At 50.5% G+C, this 16,934-nt stretch overlaps 1 protein-coding gene across 1 annotated transcript in view; it reads left to right on the plus strand.

Annotated features, from left to right (window-relative positions):
- LOC6596980 (teneurin-a) overlaps window positions 1–16,934 on the plus strand; it is a 143,093-nt gene that overhangs the window by 82,572 nt on the left and 43,587 nt on the right. Inside the window, exons 4-8 of the mRNA XM_026989637.1 lie at window positions 343–672; window positions 2,509–2,615; window positions 11,520–12,830; window positions 13,495–13,689; window positions 15,824–16,033. Coding sequence (XP_026845438.1) covers window positions 343–672; window positions 2,509–2,615; window positions 11,520–12,830; window positions 13,495–13,689; window positions 15,824–16,033 — 2,153 coding nt within the window. The remainder of the gene's footprint in view (window positions 1–342; window positions 673–2,508; window positions 2,616–11,519; window positions 12,831–13,494; window positions 13,690–15,823; window positions 16,034–16,934) is intronic.

Below are 16,934 nucleotides of genomic sequence, written 5' to 3' on the forward strand. Positions count from 1 at the left end.
AGCGGCAGTGGCAGCAGCAACAATAAGCCTTTGTCCACAAGGATGAGATTTAAATATTGCGGGAAAAGCGGAGGAAGGACGGCGGAGGATGGAGGACGAAGGAATTTGCGAATGTAGGACGAAAACTTGTGCACATGTTTTAATTTCCGTATTACAAGCGCTTCTCCCATTCGCATTCTATCTCTCTCTCTCTCTGCCTGGGAAAAGTCTCCGAAAAAATACAGAGAATCTCCTCCATCACTCCAGCACTCCACCACTTCAGCTCAACCAGTAGACCACCCACATTACTCGTACTCCATGCACTCCACTCACTGATTGTCCATTTCTCTTTTGCCATTTCAGATTGGGCGGCCACCCACAACAGATGCCACAAAGTATGTCAACTGGCAGCAACACAATCGGCCATGGCGGCATCGATCGCGGTGGCGTCGTCATGCCCATGGGCGCCGGCACAATGCCCGTCGGTGTGGGCGGTGTGGGTCAAGTGGGCGGCGGCGTTGGCGTCGGCGGCGGCGGCGGTGGTCCCAATGCCAACGTCGGGCCACCGGGCAGCGGCAATGGGGGACCCCATTGCCAGATAAGCGGCTCACAGCCGTTGGTCATGCCCGGATTCCCATTGCGTAATTCCCACTCAACGCATGCACCGCATTATTCGCCATATTCGCCATCCAGGTAAGCAGACAGACCCAGTCCCAGTTCCAGTCCCTGTCCCAGTCCCCGTCCGAGTACCCCTTTAACCCATTAACACATGCCTCCCTGCAACACGAGTTGAATGCCGCGGGTGCAACTCCAATCCCCAGAATTCAAGTTAAATTGAGTGTTCGCTCTGGTTCGTGGCCCTCCGATATGACTTCCAGTCCACCGATTTAATTCAGGCGCAGGCCTCGGGCGCCACATTCTCCGTTTTAATGGCGGTCTCATCCGATGAGTGCGAAGATTAAATCAGACCCTGTTTCCCCTTCCCACTGCTTGATGTTCCTGCAGCCTCTAAGCCGTTGCAAAACCCTCCCAAAGGGAAGGGAAAACACCTGGCTATGGAAAGATCCGACTTGGTCTTTGCTTCAGTCTACTGTTCTTCCAGAGTGTCTTCAAGCAGCGGTGCTTCCAGCCCGTAAAGGCGCAGCAGAACCTTCAAGCGACTTGTCTTGAGGTCTATCGCCTTTGACGTTAACAGGGCCAATGAGTGTTTTAGGCGGCGGACCTTGCTGCCACAAAGAAATGCCCAAAGACGTGGGAGAAAACGGAGAACTGCACGTGCCACACGTAGCACTGCCTGCCACTCAACGGGTGCCTTGCCCTGAAAAATATTCAAATTAAATTGAAATCGTTGTGTAGATATAGTGCATGCAGGCAATACACACAATACATATGTATTCAGAGTCCAAATCATTGGTTTTTTGGTAGGGTCGGTAGGGGTGGAGGGGGAAAAACCATGTGGGAACGACCTTCCTTTGCTGGGATCACTCCTAGAGTTGCTCATAGTTGAACAATGCAGGGGGTCCTCGTCCGCCAGCTCCTTGATTTATTTTGCTCCATAGCCCAGGGGGATGGCTTCGTTGGGGAGGAGGGGGGCTGCACCTGTCCTTTGAGAGAGGATATTGAGTGAGTTGAGTCACCTTTGGGAGTGGCTCGAGTCAGCCTCCCTCGAGGGAGGAGAGGGACCCTGTCCTCTGGGCACTTTCGAGTCTAACCCAATTCTGGCCAAGTTACGAAAGTTTCGCCAACTCAAGAATTGTTAATTCCCTTTAAGCCACCCCACCCCACTCGCATTTCCTTCAACTTTTACGCAATTAGACGAAGGGAGGGCGGGAGGAGGGCCAAGACCAGCGCCGAAAGACAGCTCTGGAGGCCGGAGGCGACTGCCACTAAGAGTAGTATGTGTGATTAACACCAACACCGTTCCGTAACGGTGGTTCTAGTGCCGAGTGGTGGGTGCTGGGTGGCTGGGTGGCTGTTTCGAGGGATTGGGTGCATAATTTTGCATGCGTTTCGCCATTCGTTTCGTTTCGTTTGGGTTCGGGGGTTTCGTGGGGATTTGGAGCGGGAGGGGGACCTGCTACCTATATTAAAAAAGTTGCCAGCCGTTGCAGCAGCAGTAGCCGTGGCCAACAGTTTGACAAACTCATTGGCGTACTAACTCTTGCTTGTTGCGAGACCCAGTCCCAGGCCCCATTCTGTTTGTGCATGTGCATGTGTGTGTGGGGCTGGATGTGGGGTGGGGGGTGTGGGGTTTGTGTGTTGTTTGGTTTGGTTTGTTTTTGTGGTCCTTGTGACATGTCAAGCGTCTAAAGCCACAGGACGAGCCAAGGCAGCAGCAGCAGCAGCATCAGCAGCCGAGTCATCCAGATGACGGGGCTTTAGCCGTGTGTCTTGCGGTTTCTCCTCATCGCTCATCGCCCATCACCCTCCCTCTGTTTGCCCGTTTTGTTAATTACAAATGCATTTCACAGTTTGTTTAAGCCCCACTCACTCTCTCCCGCTCTCTCCCGCTCTTTGTCTCGTCCACAGGTTTCACATAGATAAGCGCTGTCAGCACCGATGTTCCTGGAAATGCTTGAGCATCGCCTTAATATTCGTATCCGTCGTCCTAACCGCCATGTTGGCATACTTTGCAGGTAAGCATACATACCCATACACCCATACACCCATCCATATATATATATATATGTATATATCGTCGTACTTTGCGATTAAACGGCAAAAACGGACCCCTGTCCGCGGATGCCGAAGCGGATGTCTGTGTATGTGTGTGTGTGGACTGTCATAATGCCAACATAGTTAATGAAAAATACACACACACACACAGGGGCAAATATTCGCTTAGTTCCACACTCACCCAAACAATCGTATTCCGAGTGCTCATACATACATACATACATACATACATAAGTGCAACGTGCTACAAACGTAGCGATAACAAGGCAAATACATCAAAGTGTTTGCTTTACATTAGCGTTAAATGGTGTTAACATGTTAACACACACACTCGCACACACTCGCACACACAACTTGAACGCTTGTTGTTAATTGATAAATGTGCCAACTCTTAAGGTGTTGAGTGGTGTGGCGGGGAGGGGGGGTGGCATCTACTACAATTGACAAGCAATTAGAAACCGCATCGCAAACCCCAGACCCCAGACCCCAGACACCAGACACCTGGCATTCCCTGGCCATCCCGCTGCCATCAAACAAACCACCAGATCGGTGATTGGATATCGACGTCTCTGCCTCTGGGAAAACCCCAAAAATCATTTTATAGCCCCGATGCGGTGCCTGCGGCAATGCATACTTTCTGACAGCCTTGTGGTTGTGGTCCCACTCGGAAATTTGAATTTTCTTCTGCAGCAGGAGCTGCAGCAGTCAATGGTGTATTACCACGGAGCCATTATTTCCATTCAAATGGTGTCTATCTTAAGGAGGATAATCCTTCGCTTAAGTCTTATCCTTTTAGCCTGATTTGGTGGGAAGGTCTCCGCATTTCATCTAGTATGATACCTGAACCTGCCTCAATGGATCCCTTCACTTCAGTTCAGTTCGGTTCGGTTCAGTTGAAGTTCCATTGAGCTCCATCTGAGAGAAGGAAGTTCCTCCATCTCCTGTTGTGTCCTGCGTCCTGTTTTCTGTTTTCCTGTTTTTACTTACAACTTGGGAAATTAAACACGTTTTCTGTCGCTTGCTCTCCTGCTCCTGCTCCTGCTCCCTTCCAAATTATATTTACAGGTCAATTTAATTTATTTTTTCTCTCCGTTTTTTGGCCAACTCTGTCGCTGTCGCTGTCACTGGCTATGGCTATGGCCCCTGACATTCCACCGTGTTTGTCTGTTGTTTTCCTCTGGCTTGTTCCTTCCGTGCGAGAAGCGTTCGGCAAAAACTTTGCACATTAAAATATGTAAATTTTAATTTGAAACAAAAGGGTTGACGTGGCAGCCCCGCCAACCGTTGACGGCAATGGCGACGATGACGACGCCTCAACCACCGACCACCTACCACCTACCACCGACCACCGACCACCTACCACCACACAGCCATCCTGTTTCCTCTGCCACCGACTCCGACCTGCTGCGGAGCTGCCTGCCATCCTGTGGTGGCCTCTGCCCTGACGTTTTATCTAGTGAAACATTGGCCCAACTTTTTGGACACTTTTAACGTTTGTGCGTCGACATCTGGGCTGGCAGCTCTGGTGGCCCATCGTTTTGTGGCAAGGCCTTGCCACGGAGCGGGAGCGGTAGCTGCCATTTTGTTTTTGATAAATCTTACGCGAAAGCGTTCAAATTTATATGCCAGAGCCTCCCAACGAAACAGAGACTGTCCCTCGACTTCTCGACTTTCTGGCTGGAGTTCGGATTCCCTCAGTTAAAGATCCGATGCGAGAATGAGGCCTTCTTTGAGGCTTAAAATGTATGAAACATAACTGAATGTAATTACATTTAATCGCACTTCCATCGGATGCATGAATGGGAATTAGGACCGAATTTGATTGCTAATTTATTGGTCTAATGCCTACTGCATAATCCCAGGCAAATCCTTAGTTTATGACGATTATGTTCCTGCGGGAGGGAGTACATAGTTTCCTCCTCGCTTCCACGCTGAGCTGCAGAGCTTCATCAATTTCCCTTGCATTCCATTTCAAATTCAAGCCAATCTCTCCCTCCCCCCAAAAAAGCCCCTTCCGCCCTTTTTGTCTTTGCTCTTTCTCACTCTGTTTCTCTTCTCTTTCACTTTTCCTGTGCGTTTAATTTATTATCTACGCAGCAACAGAAGGCGAAGAAGGACGAAAAGCACAAGCAGCAGCTGCTCGAGAGTCGGAGGCACTGATTTACAGTTAGCTAAAAGCTGCGGCTTGTCGGGGGGGCGGGTAGGGCTGGGGTAACCAAAAAAGGTTGGGGCGTTGGAGTGAGCCTCCCCGCTGCTGCCGCTGTTGCCGCTGCTGCCGCTGATGTTGATGGGGCTGCGGTGTCACAGCGTTGCAAGTGAACGAAAACAAATTTACAACAAACCACGGGAAAAATATGTGATGCCACTTGGAAGTAACTCTCTCCGCTCCCCTTCACTCCCCACAAGCTCATCTTAGCCCACACACACATATTGGGAGGAGGCTGTGTGTGTGTTTCTCCTAGGACATCCCAGTTTTTGGCACAAAATGAATTTAAGTTGAAAAGTTGTGAACATTTTGTGGATAGCCTCGCCTGCGGAGGGAGTGGGGGTGGTTCTTCGGTGGTGACGTTGTGGGGGCCAAAGCTGTGTGTGGATTTCACTGATTTAATTGTTGGCAGCAGCAGCGGCAGCGGCATGAGGAGAAGGAGCAGTAGCACATGCTTGAAATATATCCTTTAAAAATAATGTATTAATTTTTGTGGCACTCCATCTCTATCCCCCTACCGCCAGTCCCCCAGTCTAACCTCTCCCCTAAGCCACCGCCATAAACTCATTTGTGTAAAAAGCTTTTTGTCTGTGGCTGTATCAATGTGTGTGTGTTTGTGTGTGTGTGTGTGTGTTGGCTTCTGTTTCCCCCATTGCGGTAAATGAATTTACGCTTCGCCTCTGTCTTTTTACGCTCTCTCTCCTTTCCTTTCCTAGCATACCCTTAACTCCTTTCTCCTCCCTCTGCGTGGGTCGTTTTATGGTTGAATAGTTTTAAAACTGCGGGGCATGCTGGGGTTAAGACATGGCAACATCAGCCAGTTATCCAGTTAGAGGGGCAGGTGGACCAGAAATGGATGTTGTTTTCACGCTTTTCCACCCAGCCCCCCCGTCTATCCGTCTACCCGTCCAGGCAGGCAGGCAGCCAGCCAGCCAGCCAGCCAGCCAGCCAGCCAGTCGCAGCCCTTAAATAGTGGCTAATACTTTTCGGAGCGGCTCCAAGCCCCCCGCTTAGCTGTTTGCACAATAATTTTCTATTAATTAAGCGCAAGAGGGTTTCATAAAATTAGCAAAACACTTGCGGGCGATGTGGATGTGGATGTGGCCCAGCAGCTGCTCCACGCCCCTACGCCTTCGTCCCTACTCCTTAATCCTCTTGCTTTTAAGTGCCAGTGGATATTTAAGTATGTATGTATATATGGAGGTACTATATGAGATTATATCTCTCGGTGTGAGTGCGAGTGTGTGCGCTTGTGTGTGTCAAGCCCGTTGTCAGTTAATTAAGAGTCAGACAGACGCCATTCGTTTGCTGCCGCCTCGCGCCACACTCGTGAGGGGCACTGTACTCTTTCCCTTGATTTGCATGTCTGTCCCACACTCGTTTGCGGCCACGCCCAGAGAGACAAACAAAAGGCAAACGCCCCAAAAAAAAAAGAAAAGATGATGGCTGCAGAAGGCCAGCGGATGGCAGGCCCCAATAAGTAGGCAATGATAAAGTTCGGCATCGAATATGCACTCATTCGCTTCGCGAATACTCACTGTACGCATTTCATACGGCTGTCATATCTGTCCCGATAATCGACCGCAGTGTCAGCAAAGGCCAGCAGCAAATGGAGGCCGAAAGAGATGGATAGAGCGGATGAAAAAGAGAGGGCGGGAGCCAGGGAGACGGGAAAAGGCCAAACAGCGTGGAGACAGCAGAGAGACAGCTGCAACAACTGCATCGACCCATAAAGTTGCATAAATGTTTGCCCAGCGATTTACAAATGTGCCACTTTCTATCACAACAAACCTACAGACAGACAGAGAGAGAGCGAGAGAGATAAAGAGAAAAAGAAAGCGAGGGATAGAGACAGCAGACAACAGTTAATATGCTTGACTGGCAGCTGGCCGCTCCGCCTCCCACCGCTCCGCTTCTCACTCCCTGGGCAGTCCCTTCAGGATGCGCATTGCAGTAGTTATCGGAAATAGGTTAATCGATTTTTAAGCGGATAACTATCGGAAACTCATTCGATATGCACTGTTTCACAGCCAGATGGATGTTTCCCTCTCTCTCTCTCTCGCTCGCTCGCTCTATCTCCCTCTGTCTCGCCCTCTCCTGCTCTCTCTCTCTCTTTGTGAATTACATGCGGAGGCCAAATGGCCAAGTGCGTTCGTGCATCCATCTGTGTTGAAACTTCATTGCCCCCTCGGCTGCACGCCAGCCTGGGATGGGGCGCCACCATCTGTGTGGTTGCATGCCCTGCTGCTGCCCTGCCAGTGCCCCCCGCTCTGCTGGTCTGCTGGTCTGCTGCTCTGCTGCCCTGCTGCTTTGCAGCTATTACTGCTGCAATGACCCCATGGGGCCTGTCCTGTTTGGTTCTGGTGTGGTCTGGTCCTGTCCGTCGTATCCTTCTTCTCGCTCCGATGAGTGGCAGTCCTTGCCCCATCCCCGTCTTATCGGCGTTGTCATTTACAGCAGCTGGCCTTGTAGTTTATGCGATTTTATTTTCATTTCACTTTACGTTGCGGTTTGCTGGAAATTTAATTTGTTGCCCTGCATTCTCGTACTTGGAGACAGGTCGTCCTGCACTCCTAGCTGTAGCTCTTGGACTGCTGTTCTGCTGTTCTGCTGTGGTGATGTCATCTCCCTACACCACCACCACCACCACCCCCACCACAGCAGAGAAGATCCAGAGGACACTCGAATCCTACTGAAATTAGATACGATGCACATTGCGTTGCCTGTCAATCGTTCATCAGTGGATGCTTGTCGAGATAAATTATCCTGAATGTGGGCCACTAATCACAATCGCATCGCATCGCATCGCATCGCATGTGGGCAAGGGGCTAAATGGAATGTTTTGGCACAAATCGAACTGTTTAATTCATTGAGAGGCAAAAGCCTCCATTCACCCGTAAGTGGCTTATTTCTGCCACTTGAGTGCTCAAATAATTACTAGAAACCTCTCTTTCTATCTCAGACGTAAAGTGCTGTTTCGGCAATTGATAATTGAGTGAAACTGATACTGTTAATAAGTATTAACTGTATCTGAAGACGCAGTCTGCCATAAAATGGCCATCATTTCAACAAGTGCACCGAGAATGCTCGTATGGGTCGAAGAATCCGATATGCAATCTGTATTCCAGGATGAGGCGTCTCCTCTTCAAACTGCAACGATTTTCGCAATCAAACGCTCGGCTCCAATTCCCTCGATTCTGATGCATCACTTGCTGTAATAACCACAGACAGAATACGCCCTCACTGGACCCCACTGGGCCACTCAGTGTGCGGCAAAACTGCCAATTAGTGAATGGAATTGTTCATTTTTCTGCGGTTTCCTTTGCGCCTAACGAATTATGCAAAGCACTCGGAAAATGTCCGGCTCGAATTCGGTTTTTCCTGTAGGTCAAACATCAGTCAGTCCCTCAGTTATTCAAGCAGTCAGGCAGTCAGTCAGTCATTCGGGAGGGACGATAAACGATGGTCAGGCAGGCGGCTGGGGGGCCACGGCCGGAGGCAGGCCAATCATCCGGAAATGCGAACGTCACGCACAAACCGCAACAAAGAAAGTCAATTAGCAGACGACAGAGGAGCCACAGCACCAACTAGAGCCCCAAGAATGCCATTAGAAGGAAGGTTTTTTTTTGCTGTTGTTGTTGTTGTTGGTTTTTTGCTGGATTTTTTTGGTTAACGAAGAAATGGGAATGGCCACAAATAATGTTTCGCAAACATTCGGCAGATCCATTCAAAGGAGGACAAACATATTGAGAGACATTTCAATTTAAATTACACACACACGGACGGGGACTCTGCGAAGGACATTTGTCACTGGCAGTCACAGCAGCAGCAGCAGCAGCAGCAACAGCAGTGGGAAATGCCCAGAAGGCGTGGCCTTACAATCCTCCATCCTGCCGTTGGACTTAAGGTGTGCGCATGTCGTTTAAATAAATTATTTTCCTCAAGGAAGTGCAATTAAGGAAATGTTTCATAAATTTTGCTGCTGCTGCTGCTGCTGTAACTTTTCGCCTGACCCTGACACTGGAGCTGGAACTAGCTCTGGTTTTGGCTCTGGCTCTGGCCTGGCTCTGCATTTGGCTGTGGGACGTGGTTTTTGTACCCAGCAGGAGCAATTAGGAAGGACCCTTCTGTGGCCCCGACCTATGATGTGACTCATTAAAGCAGAGCTCTTTTATTCATATGTTTGTGCTGGGATTTCAAACGAGAGTTCGCCCCTGAAGGAGAGCTTCAAAAGTTATTGCCTACTTCTGGGCCAGCACACACAGTGCGCAGGAAGGAAGGCGGGGAAGGAACTAAAAGCGGAAATAATTAATCGAACACATCCGCTGCACACACCCTTTGAGGCAGCAACTGGAGCAGGACTTGAATTGAGCTAAAAATAAATGCCAACACGAGTGTCCCATGCTCCGTGCTCCGTGTTCCACCTACGGGGCCGCACGGGGGAGGGACTCGACGCGTGTGTGAGTCCAGGTCTAATGATGTGCACACATACCTTGTACCATGTATCTGGAAGACACTTTTGTATCTGGGAATCCATCTATCGACCTTCCCCGGCCTGACCGGGCCGGCCTTGCCGCCGAGAAACAACCATTAACCACGAAACTCTTGGCAGGAGGACTTTATTAGAACGAATTGTAATCAAATTTAATTGGTGGACGACAAAAAACGAACAAGATTGACGGCTGAAAAGGCAAGCACTGCCCAGCCCCAGACGCGCTGGGGGCTCCACTCGGGAGTCCGTCATTGTTTGTCTAGCGGTTGTTCGCCGGCCGACAGGGGGGTTGGGGGACACTTGAAAGAAAAGCTTGTTAACTTAATAGAACAGAGAACAAGGAACTGCTCTGCCCTGCCCGGCCCTGCCCAGCCCTGCCTGTCCCGCCAGAAGTCCTAATTTATTAATGATACTCGGCCCGCACTATCTGGAACTTTGTTTATCCCCACTCCTCGGCCCATCCGCGTTCCATTCGTGTCATTTTCGTTTCTCGTTTTTCCTTGGACAAATACATATCGCGAGGAGTGGAGTCCTGAGAGCGCATTAGTTTACATGTCAAAGAAATGTTTTGTTTCCTGTCAAGTGCTTCGGAATGGGAATCAGAATAGGACTGGGAATGAGAGGATTCCTGGCAGATGGCGATGGCGATGGCTACTACGTAATTCCCTCGAAGAATGACAGACCAGCACCAGCCTTTGGTCCTATTATTCAGATATTTGTGTACCAAGCGCACACACACACAAACACTCTATCGAATATTCTGCTCCATTAACATAATTCCAATCGATATATGCAAAGCGAAGGAGCACGGTCCACAGTCCACTGCTCAGAGTCCTGTTAATTGCTGAAAGGCTTTTGGGTTTTGCCTGGGATCGAGTCCCAGATTTGGGGACACAACTGATGATTGATCGATTGAACATATGTAGCTGCAACTGCACGGAGACTTGATTGAAGCACCTTTGGCCATGCCACAGATACATTTTGAATTCTTTTTCCCGGGATTCAGTGGTTCCCAAGCCCATCCTTATCGTTCATCTTGGAGGAAATCTTATGCGCAAACGAGTCGTTCAATCATATCCGCCTTCCTCGCCTCCTGGCGTCCAGGACCTGCTGGCACCGCATTCCTGGCGAATGGCCATGGGCCATGCCAGGCCATGCCATAAATTGCTGGCCATGGTTATCGATAAACGATAGCCCGGTCCTAGTCCCGCTGCCAGCAGCTGATGGCGTCGGCCAAATGCAAACGTGTTAACAACGGCCACTTTGTGTCCATGTGTGTGTATCCATGTCCATCCCTTAGCTGTGTGTGTGTGGAAAGGATAGGGGAGACGGAGGATGGTAGGGGGATTTTTGATTTATACTCGTGTGCATATTAATATGGCGTTAAAATATGATGCCGAAATTTATGTGTGAAAAAGCAGGGCCGGACAGGGGCAGCAGGCAGCACTGCAGTGCTGCAGAGCAGCTGACGCCATCGCCATCGCCGTCGCTTGGCCACCAACTACAGCACCACAGAAGACATTATTGCCCCATTGCAGCTCCATGCCTGCCGCATGGCTGCTATACGGCTCCATCCTGGTGGCAGCAGCCCGAGCAGCCCGAACAGATTTATGGGTGGGAAGCGCTCTCGCATCTCTCTCGATTTATGGCCGCACATTTGGCCAAGCCGAATCGAAAGCCAGCCAAAAGGCAAAGCTCCTGCTGCTGCCGCTGCTGCTGCAACAGAAGGCCAGCTAGAAGCCGACGAACAAGTTATGGCTACACTTGACAAAAAATACAAAGAAAGGGGTCTTGGAAAATAATTCAAGGAATATTCAAAGAAATTGAAGAAACAGTTCCTCTTAGAAATGGCTATTTCGTATGGAAATAGTTCCCAAAGTTCTAAAGTCTTAGAAAAATACAAAAAATAGCTAGGAAAATTAAGCAATCCCTTGCCGGAAGAAGAAAATATATTTATAGGAAGTAGAGGCAATATGTTAAGATTTTCAAAGCTCTGAAATATACAAGAAAATATTTGTAAATTGATCAATTGATCTTAATGGTTTCTTGAGTGTATCCATGGCCATAGCCATAGGGTATCCCCCAGATACAGATACTCTTTTAATGCTCAAGTAAATATAGAAGATACTAACCCACTTTCAACTCTTTTTCGTCTCGTTTGCACAGCTGTCAGCTCGATGAAGCCGAACATGGACAGCACCAACTGCATCCTAGTCCAGGACGTCAAGTCGCAGCCGCACGATCTGCGCGGTGGGCCGGGGGGCAAGGCGAACGACAAGAGCGGAGGCGGGGCGACCGCCTATCCCACGGAGGAATCGATACAGACCAGCACCTCGGACCACGGCAGCAACGGACACGGACTCAATGGAGCGGCGGGTGGGGCCGGCGGTGGCGGCGTCGGAGGCGGGGCAACGGGCATTCAGCAGCAGTTGCTGCTGCAGCAACAGCAGCCGCACTCGATCAACCAGCCGCTGACGCCGATGGACGCGACCAACACCCAGCTGCAGGACCACCAACTGACCTACGGAGGCGGCATCGGCAACGGCATGGGCATGGGCCCGGGCTCCCTGAACGGCCAACAGCACAACATGCTGCTGGCCCAAGCGGGCGGCGGCGGGATGCACCACCACCAGGCGCTGCAGCCGCAGCTGGGAGGAGGCCAGTGGCCGCAGGTCGTGGAGCTGAAGGAGTTCAACGAGGTGTACCACGCCAATATACCGGCCTACCAGTTCTGGACCTTGGAGTTCCGGAACAAACATCCGGCCTTCATTCGGTTCAACTTCACGCTGCCGTGGGGCGCCCACTTTGCCGTCTACTCGCGCCGGAACGTGGCCCCGTCGGTCACACAGCACGACTTTGTGGAGTTCATCAAGGGCGGACGTCTGGACAGCCACCTGCGGCACCGTCGCAGCCCCCCGGGCAATGCCTCCTCGATCGCCGGCAAGGACTGGGACGCCGTGTACCTCGACGAGCAGCAGCAGCACCTCCAAGAGCGGTTCACGCCACGACCAAGCCCCCAGTTCAGCTACGAGGAGCAGGACCCCGATCTGATGGATGACAGCAACGACGACCCCGACCCCGACCCCGACTCCGACTCTGGCGAATTCTTCGATGTCGAGACGCCCCTGGACACGGCCAAGCATCTCCAGCGACAGATCCACTTCCAGCAGCAAAATCCACAGTACGCGCAGCACTCGCATGAGGTCAAGAAGCGCTCTGCGGTGGATGGCGGCGGCCTGCCGGCCCTCGACATGGACGCGATGACGGTGAACGTGTCGCTGCTGCAGTATCTGGACACCGGGCTCTGGTTCATCTCCGTCTACAACGACGAGCTGGTGGCCCACTCCGTCTCGCTGCTGGCCGAGGAGGCCGAGGGCGTCAGCACCACCTGCCCCAACGACTGTTCCGGTCGCGGAAGCTGCTACCTTGGAAAGTGCGACTGTATCGATGGCTACCAAGGCGTTGACTGTTCCAAGAGTGAGTTTCCGTATCTCCTCCCCGGATTTTTGTTTGCGTTTTCTTGTTCTTTTTCTTTGGGCTTTCGTCCTGCTATAAGTTGACCTGTCAACACCACCTGCCGCGTTCCGTTCCGTCCCGTCCCGACCCGGAAATCTGCGAAACAAAGGAAGCCAAATCCACTCTGAAAGTTTTCGGGGGGCTACTTAGTTGGGGCATTCCTTAGGGGCACAGTGGTTCAGGGGCTCAGCCTCTGGGCTCGATTGCTTTAAATAAACTCTGAAAAAGTGTTGATTTCCTTTGGGAAGAGCCCCGCTTCTTAAAGAAGTACTTGGAACACTATTTACTTTGAGTATTTACTTAGGCTTGTATGTCCTTTACCTTTCTTTTCTTTAAAGAATTTATCGCCCGAAATGATCTCTTCTGTAGAATGTATAGAAACTTCCTTGGAACCCATGATCTTTTTTACCTTCAAGAACAAGTTAAAGTATTCCCTTTAGAACGGTTTCCATATCCTGCAACCCTTAGAGTCCCATGTCCCATGCTCACCATCCTCGACCCACTGTTAAGGCCCAGAACTTGCGTATTTTTTGTTGTATTTGATTTCCTTTCTCTCCCACTTGTCGGCCATCTTTCTCTATCCCTTTCTCAGAAACTGATGCCTTCTCTTTCCGTTCTTTTGCAGGCGTTTGTCCGGTGCTGTGTTCGGCGCATGGCCACTACGGCGGCGGCGTCTGCCACTGCGAGGACGGCTGGAAGGGGGCCGAGTGTGACATTCCGGTGGGCGAGTGCGAAGTCCCCAACTGCTCCAGCCACGGACGTTGCATCGAGGGCGAGTGCCACTGCGAGCGCGGCTGGAAGGGACCGTATTGCGATCAACGTAAGTGTCAAGGCCCAGGCCTCTTCTCTTCTCTTCCTCATTCCGTGCTGTTCTGTTCTGTTCTGCTGACTTGGCATAAAAATGCTAAAATTATTTATTTGCCTTGTTTGAGTTCTATCTCTCTCCGGCCTTCGGTCTCTGGTCTCCGGCCTCCAGTTTCCATTTTTGTGTCCTGCGTCCTGCGTCCTACGTCGTGGGCCATGTTGACACTGCCCGATAAGGGCGCCACCACCGGGCAGGAATGGGGAGACGACGGGACGACCAAAGTGGATGCCAAAATATTTCAGTTATTATGCCGACATCCCTGCGCCTCTCTCCTCTCTCCTCCCTCCAAGCTTTGTGCTTGCCTTAAATTGACAAAGCGAGAGAGAGAGAGGGGCAAAGAAATGCCAACCATTTTTCAGGCTTTCATTGGAAAGGGGAGAGGGAGGAGGGAGGAGGGAGGTGGAGACCGGAGACTCCGCTCTCTCCCCACACGAGCCAGATGTCTTTGAATTAGCCAGGAGAGGACAGGCCAGGACAGGCCAGGCGTCGGTCGGTTGAAATTTAAAGAGTTCCACGAGAACGAAAAACAATCTGTTGAATAATTCGCAAGAGAAACAGAAAACACATTGGAAAATCATTTGCAGAAGACGCACAAATGTGGAAAGAAAAGACGACGAGAAAGCCAGTGACTGTGACTCGGCCGGGAAGTATCCTTCAAAGCAAAAGTCTATTGCTGTGGAGGAAGGAATCGAACGTATGCCTCAAGCTTGAAATAGTTTACCAGGCGGACTGACAGGCGGACAGACGAATTGACAGTTCAGGTGGACAGCCAGTGCCGGGCCACGAGTAGTGGGTGGACCATAATCCTTATAAAGTACATGTCCATAAAGCTACGCTCCTCCATCGTCCGTTACTTACGTGGCCATAAAAACAATGGACACCGGCACTCTGGCACTCTGCCGCTCGGCCTCGTGGGTTGTAAAACAAACAACAACAAAATGCGAATAAAATATGCAACATGCAACAATACATGGCTCCGAAATGCCGCCATTGCCTTGCCACCATTTTGTATATGTTTACTGTGACCTCTCACCCGCTGTGCCACCCAGCCGCCTGGCCACGCCGCCACCCTGCCACCCGTCTCACGGGTGAATAACGGACCCCGTGGCATACGAAAACAAACAGGGGCAAACAACAAACAGAATCCGAAACAGAAACGGGAACAGAAACAGAAACAGAAGCCGAAAAAGTAAAAGAAAGAAGGAACCAGAGACAGAGGTGGAGAAAGGAAAGGAGAGGAGAGGAAAAGGAAAGGGAAAAAACGTTGAGCAAACATAAAACGTATAAAATCGAATTTATATGTCGAGAGCATATTTCTCATACACTCATGCACGGGGAGAGGGGCTGAAGGGGCGAACTTTTAGGCAACCGCGCCGCATGGGGCATGGGGCGTCGAGCATGGGGCACGGCGCATGGAGCTTGGGGCACGACACACAACACACAACAACGAAGGAGCCAACAAAAAATTGCAACAACTGCGCAAAATTACCAACTTGAACTAAACTGGAATTTCATTTTAATGACCACTTTTGTACGTGTCTAACATACTAATCATGTCATATGTGTGTGTGTGTGTGTGTGTATCTGTGTTGACCAGGCCAAAAGAGAAGAAGAGAGAGGGCAAGTGGAGACCTTGATGGTGGCAAGCTTTTTGTTTGGCCAAGGCTGTCACGACTCATTCTTCATTCGTATTCCTCCCGAAGGAGTCACGGTGCACACTCCATAAATTATACGATACACTTAATAAGGATAATAGGCCAAGATACTGTGCTGTGATCATGTTTTAGGCTCGGAATTGCAATTAAAATTAAATATTTCTGCTAATTACTTCTTGCTCCTTTCAATGAAATGATCAAGGAGGGAAGGGGAGTCTCCTCGATGCTTTTCTCCATTTTGTTTCTCCTTGCAGCCAAGCTAATAACAAACGAATTTCACTCTAATCGAACTCCACTGTACTTGCGTGTGCGACTAACAAACGTTTTGTATTTTTTCTCTCCACCCGCTTCAAACAACCAATCAACCATCAACCAATCTGCCAATCTACCCGAACCATTCCCGAACACGCACTCTGGACCCACTGGATGCACAGACGACTGCCTTGATCCGCTGTGCTCGGGGCACGGCACCTGTGTGGCCGGACAGTGCTACTGCAAGGCCGGGTGGCAGGGCGAGGACTGTGGCACGATTGATCAGCAGGTGTACCAGTGCCTGCCCGGCTGCTCGGAGCACGGAACCTACGACTTGGAGACGGGCCAGTGTGTGTGCGAGCGCCACTGGACGGGACCGGATTGTTCGCAAGGTAGGTGCACCCTTTTCCCTTTGTTCTTTGTTTCCCCTTGTCCTTTGTCCCCCCTCCCCCCCTCCCACCATCCATATGAAATAACAACAAGCATGGAGTTTTGCTGATGCTGTTCATTGCCGATAAAAAGTGCTTACAAATTACTACGCTCGTACCCTGCCACACTGGCAACCTGCCACCCTACCACCCTACCACACTGCCACACTGCCACATGTTATGGAATAATTGTTTATTTGTGTGCTCGTGTGCTGGAAATGAATTGAATTGAATGTGCATTGTTTAAATGGCAAATGGCAAATGGAAAATGGAGAATGGAACGGAAATGGAAATGGAAAGTCCTCGAGCAAAGTCCGAAATGCATTTCGTTATCTTTGAGATGCAAATACCTGTTTTACAATAATTCGCCATGCCAAGATCCAGATTCCGACACCTATCGAAGCACCTCAGCAGGCACCTCGTGGCCCTGGAGGTGGAGGTTCAGGAGAAGCTGGCGGCCAGCAATTACTTTCGAGATCTTGATTATGCCACCCCCCCCTTCACACACGAATGATCAACCGATGCTTGGCTCTGGCGCTGCTCTGCTGATATGATGATGTTTTATGGACACAGCTAAGAAATTAGGATGCAGGCGAGCCATAAAGCCGAAGCTTCCAATTAGGCAGGAGCCAGAATCAGAGCCCAAACGACGCACCGTTCCATAATAAGTTCAAGGAGAGAGACAGAGAGAGGAAAAGCGAGAAAAAGGAGCTGGAGCTGGACCTGGACCTAGATCGGGGGGTAATCTCAATAAAACAAGCAGCTTACGATGCCACAAATGGCCAAAGGACACGTCTGCCTCTCTCATTGGCACGCACTCCTAATTTGCTTACCTTTTTAGCACCAGCCATCCAGCCAGCCATCC

The sequence above is a fragment of the Drosophila persimilis genome, unplaced genomic scaffold (genome assembly GCF_003286085.1).
Source record: "Drosophila persimilis strain 14011-0111.01,24,50 unplaced genomic scaffold, DperRS2 tig00000431-arrow-pilon, whole genome shotgun sequence".
Lineage (NCBI taxonomy): Eukaryota > Metazoa > Arthropoda > Insecta > Diptera > Drosophilidae > Drosophila > Drosophila persimilis.